This window comes from Nannospalax galili, unplaced genomic scaffold (genome assembly GCF_000622305.1).
Source record: "Nannospalax galili isolate Female #2095 unplaced genomic scaffold, S.galili_v1.0 scaffold2019, whole genome shotgun sequence".
NCBI lineage: Eukaryota > Metazoa > Chordata > Mammalia > Rodentia > Spalacidae > Nannospalax > Nannospalax galili.
In genome coordinates, this window is record NW_008342625.1 from 411,514 (window position 1) to 421,390 (window position 9,877).

Genomic DNA, 9,877 nt, shown 5'->3' on the forward strand with positions numbered 1-9,877 from the left:
GGGGAGAGGGAGGGGGGGCTGGAAGCTTATTCCACACAGGTCTGGTGCTACATGTGGCGTGGCGCACTGGCACCCATGGGGTTGTCCCAGTTAAGTCTTTGTTGAATGAATCAATGAATGACTGTCTCTTTCTCCCCTAAAACTGGAACTACCGGCTTCTTGGTGGACCCTGGGATGAGGGACTTAGCTGGAGGGGGAGTCCAGAAACAACCCAACATGGATTGGAGTCAGCATCTCACACTGGCCTCTCCTCCCTGGACCAGACCATCCAGCTTGTAAGAGCAAGACCAGTACCTCTAATCAAGGCTAAGGGTTCCAGCCATGTGTCCAGCCTGCCTACGCACTGGCCTCTGGCCTGAGCAGTTTCCCTCCCACCTTCCCTCCCTCCCTCTGTCCCTCCCTCCCTTCCTTGCTCCCTCCCTCCTTCCCTTTCCTTTTCCTCTGTTTCCCCCTCCTCTCTTGGCTTTTTTGAGACAGGGTCTCACTACATAGCCCAGGCTGGCACTCATGATATACACCAGGCTGGCTTGGAACTCACTATGTAGCCCTAGGCTGACCTAGAAATTGTGATCCTCTTGCCTCAGTCTCCTTCCTGCTGAGTTTAAGGCTTGTGCCATCATGTCCAGGCTAGCAATATCTCTATCTCTCTGGGCTCCCTAAAGAGTCATCCTGGTTCTGTATATCTGGAGAGAACACTCAAGTCCAGAGCTCTGCTCCCCACTGCTAGGAAGCAAGGTTCTTCCTCCCTGAATCTAGCCTTTGAGGAGACTGCAGACATTTTATGACTGTGTATGAGGTTCTCTCAATCAACACTAATCTTCACTGTGCTGAGAGGCCCATCTGCCTTCGCTGTCTCCCAAGGGCCTCTTGTCTTAAAAAGCAAGCATCATCTGAAACTGGCTTGCCCCAGTTGGACCCCTCCACGGGTTTTGTACTTACCTCCAACTTCTGCTTGGTGTCAGCACCCAGCAGGTCACGGACATCTTCATTGTAGATCTCCAGGTAGGAAGCTCGGACCAGGAACTTAGTGTTCTCAGCACACTGCAGGAAGTGGACAGAGCACATAGAGATGCCTGATGCCAAGCCCGCCTGCTGCCCAGGCCTCTACAGCCGGGACATGATGGGAGGAGGGGGGTGTTGGGGCTACACAAGCACCCACCCTCACCCTGCCCTGTTGGCAAACCCTCCTCTCCAGCTCAAGTACCTTCAGGCTTCCAAGCTGCATTTTTTTTTTTTTTTTTTTTTGGTCTTTTTGAGACAGGGTCTCCCTGTAGCCCCAGCTGACCTGGCACTGGCAATGTAGACCAAACTGGCCTTGATCTCACAGAGATCTGCCTGACTCTGCCTCCCGAGTACTGGGACCAAAGGCTTGTGCCACTACTCCCAGCAAAACTGCATCATTCTTACACAGATGTCTATGCAGTTTGCTGCCTACAAGCCTCATGGGAAGGGAAATGAAGGCCTCCCCACTATTCAGGTGGAGAAACCACAGTCATAGTTCCAGCAGCTGCCACCTGGACCCCTGGGCTCTAGGCTGATTGCTGGCAGCTCAGGCCTTTGATGCCTCTGGGGGCCACCACAATGAGAGGTGGCCTGTCCAGGGTCCATGTAATGACTCATAGGCTTCACACAGGGCCTGACCTGTAGTAGTTGCTCAGTAAACAGGGAAGCCATGATTGTTACAAGCACTTCATGTCACGTTTGGAGTCACCGAGACCACATAAATTGTCAAATGAATGTTAAACTCTAAAGATGGCAGGAGAAAAGCATGGAACTGTTGGGTAGAATTTTCTCGTTTTTCTCCTGTCACTGGCCTCTGCTGACAGGTACTGAGTCAAGTCTGGGTTCTGACTGCATCCCATAGTTCGTGACTTGGCCACAGGACCCCCTGGGGACCATCTGTGGCACTAGCTTTGCCCCTTCCATCCATGAGTCCCATACCTGGACACTCTCAAAGATGTGCTCAAAGGCTCTGGGAATGATGCCTCTCTGGCAGGGTGGCTCCGGCAGGCCCTGCATGGTGAAGGACTTCCCGCTGCCCGTCTGGCCATAAGCAAAAATGGTACCATTGTAGCCCTCAGTGACACCCTGTATGAAAGGAGGGCAAAATCAGGTGTTTGGCTGACCAGGCCCAGGTGGGCATCATGGTCCCCTAGTCCAGACTCAGGGTTGCTCCCTGGGTCTCCACTAAATAAGGCACAGCTCCATCTTCAAACAGCTAGCGGTCTGATGGGATAGAATATCCTTCCCATGTGGAGATGTTTAAGACTCTATGTTGTGGAGCCACCTGTGTAGAAATCATATCACTGTGCTTGTACTGATTTTCCTTACAATGCTGGAGATGGAACCCAAGGTCTCATACATGCCAAGCAAGGGCTCTGCCACTGAGCCACACCCTCAGCCCATCTCCACTCTCTACTGCACGGTCCTGGACCCATCTTTGAAGACTGTTTCCTCATTTGTCACAGGGGTAAGAACTGCACCCCCTAAAGCTGAGATAAAATAACCTCACACATTAGCACAGCCAAGTGCACACATAGGCAGGTGCTCACTGTCTTCCCAGAACGTAGGGAGGCAGACACAAGTAGTTCTCACCCAGGCCAGGGAGATACACAGAGACAGAAATTCAGCATCAGTGGAGAGATAGCTCAGCGGTTAAGAGCACTGACTGCTCTTGCAGAGGACCCGGGTCCGATTCCCAGCACCCACATGGCAGCTACGAACCGTCCTTGACTCCAGTTCCAGGGGAATCCGAAGCCCTCTTCTGACCTCCGTGGCATTACACGACACGGGTGCACTCACATACATGCAGGCAATACATTCATACACATAAAATAAAAATAATAAAATATTTTTAAAAGAAGTTCAGCATCAGGAGAGGGGAGGGGTATAAAGAAGGGACCCGGGAAAGTGTAACAAGAACCAGGCAAATCCTTCTGTACAGCAAAGATGGAGCAGAAAAGTAGCTGATGAAAAAATGGTTCAGATTTCAATAGGTCCCAGGATGAGGAAGGTTGAGGGGACCCAGAGGAGACACACTAACAGCAGGTGGAGCTGGGGCGAGGCACGGATGAGGAGGTTGAGAAGGAAGATGGACAGACTGGGTACCACCTTTAAAGTCATTCTTCATTCATGGATGCATTTATTCACCCTATAGGTACTGACTGACTTTTCTATACCAGGCACCATGTTCTGGCTCAGGGTAGAGAGGTGAACAAGGTAGCCACAGTCCCTGCCCTCACTGAGCTCTCAAGCTCTCAAATCATAGAACTTACTATGGGCATCCGTGCTGGCTCGTCTTGATTATCAACTGGATGGGATTTAGAATTACCATGGAAACAAATCTCTGGGCAAGTCTATGAGGGATCTTCTAGGCTTGGTTAACTGAGGTGGGAAAGCCCATCCTGAATGGAGGCAGGGCTGTTCTATGGGCTGGAGTCCCAGACTGCATAAAGGGAGAAGGTGAGCTGAGCACCAGCATTCATCTCTCTGCTTCCTGACTGTGGATGCCATGTGACCAGCCACCTCACACCCCTGATCACTATGTCTTTCCACCATGATGTGCACCCCCTCGAACTATGACAAGTAGTTAACACAACACTTCCAGGCCCCAAGGACCCACATGGTATCTACATTTAGATCCACTACAAAAACTCTTTCTGTGACCCAAACTGAGCTTGGCAGGCAGCCCTGGGAGTTTCTGGTACAAGAAAGCTGGGACCCTGATTCACAAACATGCCTCACCCCAGAGGACAAGCAATCTTATTTGGGGGACAAAAATGAGCAGTTGTCCCATTGATGGAAGACATGACCATGGTGTAGGCTCACTCCTCAGAGGTGGTGGGCTACCCACACGGATAGGGTCCCCAAAGTGGGGATAGGCAGTGACAGAGAGATGACCCAACCTGTAGCCTGTGCTGGGCCTTTCAAACCCACCTGCAGGTAGAACAGGAGGCACCCAATTCCCCTTGAAAAGATGGAGCAGTTCCAGGAGTGTCACTATGGCCCAACCCCAGGGAAAGGACTCTATGAAAGTAATCACCTTTGCTGGGCATGGTGGAGCACGCCTGTAGTCCCAGCACTTGGGAGGCAGAGGCAGGCAGATCTCTGTGAGTTCAAGGCCAGCCTGGTCTACATAGTGAGTTCCAGGACAGCTGGGGCTACAGTGAGACCCTGCTTCAAAAAGACAAAAAATAATAATAATAATAAAATAAAATAAATTAAAAATCACCTTTGTTGGGCCTAGTGGCACACGCTTTTAATTCCAGTACTCAGGAGGCAGAGGCAGGTGGATCTTTGTGAGATGGAAGTCAACCTGGTCTACATAGTGAGTTCCAGGCCAGCTGGGGCTGCATAGAGATCCTGTCTCATAAAAGTAAAAAATGGACTGGAGAGATGGCTCAGCAGTTAAAGAGCACTGGCTGTTCTTGCAGAGGACCTGGATTCAGTTCCCAGAACCCACATGGTGGCTCTCAACAATCTATAACTCAAGTTCTGGGGGATCTGATGCCCTCTTCTGATCTCCTTGGGCATGGCATGACAGGGGTACACTTACATACATGCAGGCAATATACTCACACAATAAAATAAAAATAATAAATATTTTTTTAAAAAGCTAAAAACAGGCTGGGTGTGGTGGCACATGCCTTTAATCCAGCACTCAGGAGGAAGAGGCAGGTAGATCTCTGTGTCAAGGCCAGCCTGGTCTACTTAGTGAGTTCCAGGACAGCTGAGGCTACAGGGAGACCCTGTCTAAAAAAGATCCCCCCCCGCCAAAAAAAAAAATGTTGTAGCAGGGCATGGTGGTACATATCTTTAATCCAGCACTGGAGAAGCAGAGGATTTCAGATGTCTGTGAGATCAAGGCCAGTTGGGGCTAGAGAGAGACCCTGCCCTAACTGGTCTGGAACTCGCTATGTAGACCAGGCTGGCCTCAAATCCACAAAGATCCAATCTGCCTGCCTCTGCCTCCCGGTGCTGGGACTAAAGGCGTGCGCCACCACACCCGGCAATAGTTTATTTTTTAAAATATATTTAGTTGCCAGGAGTGGTGGTGCACGCTTTTAATCCCAGCACTTGGGAGGCAGAGGCAGGCGGATCTCTCTGAGTTCAAGGTCATCCTGGTCTATAGAGTAAGTTCCAGGCTGGTTGAGGCTACAGGAAGACACTGTCTCAAAAAATAAATTAGTTTATATATGTGCATGTGTGTCTGTATGTACAGGAGACTGTGTGTGCAAGTGTCTGTGGAGGCTAGAAGAGGACACTGGGTTCCTTGGAGCTAGAGTTCCAGGCGGTTCTGAACCACCAGATGTGGGGCCTGGGAACTAAATTAAGGTTCTCTGGAAGAGCAGCAAGTGCTCTTAACTGCTGAGCCATCTTTCCAGCTCTAGTTAATTTATTTTTCACAGTGCTAGGGATTGAATTCAGGGTCTCACACATGCTAGGCAAGTGCTCTACCACTGCGCTACACCCCCAGCTCTATTTTAAAATATTTTATTATTTTTATTTTACTTATTTCTGTGCATAAGTGTATTGCCTGTATGTATGTAAGTGCACCTGTGTCATGCAATGCCCATGGAAGATGGAAGAGGGTGTTGGATCCCCTGGAACTAGAGTTACAGATGGTTGTTAGTTGCCATGTGATTACTGGGACCCAAACCCAGGTCCTCTGCAAGAGCAGCCAGTACTCTTAACTACTGAGCCATCTCTCCAGTCCCATCACTGATAGTTCTTATATAATGTTACCTGCAATTCTAGTTTATTGAAATATTAGAGATATGCTACATTCAACTGTTTTGCCGGGCATGGTGGCGCACACCTTTAATCCCAGCACTCTGGAGGTAGAGGCAGGAGGATCTCTGTGAGTTCAAGGCCAGCCTGGTCTACATAGCAAGTTCCAGGACAGCTGGAGCTACAGGGAGACCCTGTCTCAAAAAGACCAATATATATATATATTTTTTTAATTTTTATTTTATGTGTATGAGTGTATTGCCTGCATGTAGGTAAGTGCACCCATGTCATGCAATGCCCGCAGAGGACAGAAGAAGCCATCAGATCCCCTGGAACTGGAGTTACAGTTGTTAGCTGCCATGTGGGTGCTGGGATTCAAACCCAAGTCTTCTTCAAGAACAACCAGTGTTCTTAACCGCTGAGCCATCTCTCCAGCCCCTCCTTTGACGTCTTAAAAATTCAGTCACTAGAAAAAAACTAATGCTGTATATGTGACTCACAATGTCTGCAATGTCAAACACTGCTCCAGCTGATACTGCTAACCATATGTGGTTATTTCAATTCAACTTAATTAAAATTAAATGAAAATTCATTATTATGGATTTAACCTAAAAGTCCTACACAGGCTCCTGTTCTGAGTGCTTGCTTCCTGACGGGTGGCACGGTTGGGAGTGTGAGATGTGGAACTTTTAGGTGAGCTGGCGGAAGTTAAGTAATAAAGGGCAGGACTTTGAAGTTTATAGCCCAGTCCCTTGTTCTGGCATATTCCCTGCCCATGATCCTCTGGCCTTGCCCGCCTCCCTCTGCTGGTGGGCTGAGAGACTTTGAAAGCAGGAGCCGTAATGAAACTTTCCTCCCTCATAGCAATGCAAAAGTAACTAATATATTCAGTTCCTCAGTGGTACCAGTCTCACTCCCAGGACCACTTGCCACCAATGGTCAGTGGATACCTAACTGATCACTACAAATCCAGAGCATTTCTATGATTCCAGAGTGTTCTATAGGACAGGGCTGCTCTGGAGTTAAGTAGAAACCAACTTTAGGTGTATTTCTGGGACAAAACCCAATAACCGATAGCTCTGGGTCCCCCCGGAACAAAACGACATGGAACAGGTAGGTCTGGACTGTCCGCCTGTCCACCAGTCTGTGCTGCCACATCTCATTATGTTTACCAAGCTGCACTCCCAGCCCAGCAATGGACTCTACCCCCGTGTCAGCATCCTCCAGAATCCCCATGACGTCATATTGGACATGTTACACAGCTTTTCTACTACTGAATTAAAATGAAAACATCTGTCCTACATTACACATGTCCCCTTTCTGCTCCTTCCTGAATGTCACTCTAGCTGGACATTTTATAGCTGCCGCTGCACAAAGAACCGGGCCTACCCTTCTTAGCCTGGTCTTGACAAAAGTTGTGTGTCTAGACTGTTGGTAAGTCATCAAGAGGTGACTCAGAGGATATAGTGAGAAGCAGGAGAGGGGATGACAGAGCCACTGGTTTAAAAAGGGCTGTGGACCAGGCAGAGGGCATATGAGTCAGCCAGGGGTTGGTGTGAAGAAGACAGCCCCAGGAGAGTTGAAAAGCTCAGTCAGAGACAAAAGATCAGGGACTGAGCCCAGATTGAAGAGATGGAGGAGGAAAAGCCAGAATGCAGAATCAAAGCAGAGGGACAACACGAGATGGGCTCTGAAGGAAGGACCCTGGGTAGAGCCTCAAGCCACCCAACCAGAAAGCCCTGGGGGCAAGGACAGAGCTGAATAAGTCAGGGGTCACACCCAGCCCTTGGTCCCAAGTGTGCACCTGCTCCTGGCTCAAGTCAGCCAGGGCTACGATTTGTATATGTATTGCAAGCTGTTCCTCTATTGGGAGGCAGCGAGATGGAAGCTGGACATGGGGAATCAGAACTGTCCCTTACTTGCTCCACCACTCCTCAGGCCTCAGTCTTCTTGTGAACACCAAGTGCTGCATGCTAGTCTCTCCCCAGAGGGCCCTTTCTTCCCCTTCCTGTCTAGACAGCATCCCGAAAGTCGAAGCTTTGGTCTCTCTCTGTCCTCCCATCCATCCAAGTACACATCTGCTAGCCTCCGCCAGCTGCCAATGTCCTGGGCTTCTCTCCCTCCTCAACATCCTGATTGCTAACTATTAGCTTAGCTGCTTCTTTCTCTGACCTTGAGCTTGCTGAGGCAGCATTGTGTTCCCTTGACACACATGGTCACTGTGCTCAAGCTAGTGTTGAGATATGTTTTGTGAATGAATTGAATGAATGAATGAATGAATGAATGAATGACAACTCTGAGGTCTGGGAAATGTCCAGAGGCAGGTCTGCCCAATGGAACTCGGGAAGAAGAGAAAACTGGAGGAGAGATCTGATGGGCCTGTCACTGTCTTTAGTGTCTCCCTCACCATGAAGAAGAGGGGAACAAGACCTCAACACAAGCAGGCCTGAGGGTCTTAGAAGAAGCCAGGCCAAGGAGGAACACAAGTTCAAATATCCAAGAGGCCAACCCTGGATAGAGGGAGGCAACTTCTCTGCAGGGCCTCTGGGACAGAGAGCCAAGGTGAGTGGCTGGATGCTCCAGGGGCCTCTGAGTGGGTGGAAGGGGTTGCTTCTGGACCATGTGGGCAAGCCAAAGCCGGTCCTTTACTTGGTGCACATTCAGGGATCAAAGAAGCAAGGAATTGAATCAGATGACCTCTCAGGTCCCTTCCAGTCTGGGAGACCAGGCCAGCAGATGGACAACTGGACTATCCCTAGAGTCTAGAAGCTGCCCCTTGTCCTCTGTGCACCATCTCTGGTCAAGTACTCTGGGGTTCAAGACAGCAGCCAGAAAGCCTTGGGAGCAGGGTCAGAGTTCAGTGGGGGCAGAGACCCTAGATGCTACCAGGGCACCTGCTCCTGGCTTGGAGCCAGCCCAGGTTCTGGGCTTCAGAACACATCAATTCTCTCAATAGGCAGGAGAGACAGAGCAGCTGAAGGGGGTGATGTTACAGGGCCTGCCAGTCAAAATAGAAAGCATCCATGTTATATGTTTTGGGAATTCTAGGTTAAATAATGTCAGTCAGTCTCTGCTGCAGGGCCTAGAGCCTCAGATGGCAGCTTGCACACTGTTCCCTCTTTAGAAAGACAGGTTTTTCCCCACAACTCCCAAGAAAGGAGAAAATGCTATGAAGCCGTTTGTGGAGGTGAAATTGGGAGCAAGTATAAGCCACCGCGGTCTGAAGAAGGAGGAGGGATGCGAGGACAGAGGACCCTGCAGGTCTGGGATGAGGATAGAGAACCAGTGATCCTGGGTTCTGGGGTTCGGGGGTAAAGTGGCTTTGAGGAATGGGGGTGAGGACCAGGTGGGGTGTTTGGTTCAACCGGGAAGTGGGACACCACAGTGGGCAAGTTCATCCGCCTCCAGCCTGTACAAGAGCCTTCAGACCAACCTGCTGCTGCCCACCTGCGCCTAGGGCCTTCTGGTTTGGCTTGTGAGCAGGGGCTGGGTCACCCACCCATCCCTCTGGCACTTTCTGGGCGCCCCGTGCTTGGCCCTCCAGTCTCGGGGCGCCCTCACCTCCACCAGTGGGTACGCGATCTCGTTGTAGATCTGTTCGGTGAAGTGGTCCATGTAGTAGGCGCCGTCGAAGGTGAACTGCTTGGGGGGCTCGTCGGCAGCGCCAGGGTTCTGGATGAAGCACTGGCCGCGGGCGCAGTCCACTGTCACCACCGCCTGGCAGTTCAGCTCCCGCTCGCGCTGGTTCATGGGCCGGCAGCGCACCACCACCTTCACAGACTCCGAGGCCATGGCAACCCGGCCCAGGAGGCGCAGCCCCGGCACAAGGCCTAGGCAGGGGGCAGAACCAGAGCCGGGCGCGGGGGGCGGGGCTGGAGGGAGGGCTGGGACTCCTCGGGGGGCGCACCGGGAGCCTGAGGGGGACCGCGGACGAGTCGGGGGGCTGGAGCCCGGGCCGCTGCGGCCTCCTGCGCCTGGGCTCCCCCGTCCCTGAGGCCGGCCCGAGCGGGTAACCGGGGATCTGCGCTGCAGGCGCCGCCGCGCAACCCTAGCCCCGAAGCTGGCCCGGCCGCGCTCTCTCCAGTGCCAGCAGTCTTGGCGTTCGCCGTCGCTGGGCAACGCCGTGCCGTCACAAGGCGGCTCCAGG

General features: G+C 51.4%; 1 protein-coding gene across 9 annotated transcripts in view; it reads right to left on the reverse strand.

Moving 5' to 3' along the window:
* Kif17 (kinesin family member 17) overlaps window positions 1-9,594 on the reverse strand; it is a 71,471-nt gene extending 61,877 nt beyond the window's left edge. For 8 of the 9 annotated variants that reach the window (XM_008838598.2, XM_008838597.2, XM_017799519.2 and 5 more), the window contains exons 1-3: window positions 9,292-9,594; window positions 1,942-2,088; window positions 940-1,041 (exon numbers count right to left, since the gene is read on the reverse strand). In XM_008838598.2, the coding sequence (XP_008836820.1) occupies window positions 940-1,041; window positions 1,942-2,088; window positions 9,292-9,522 (480 nt within the window). In that variant the 5' untranslated portion in view covers window positions 9,523-9,594. The other variant, XM_029566196.1, reaches the window with a different exon arrangement.
* Window positions 9,595-9,877: the final 283 nt, after the last annotated feature.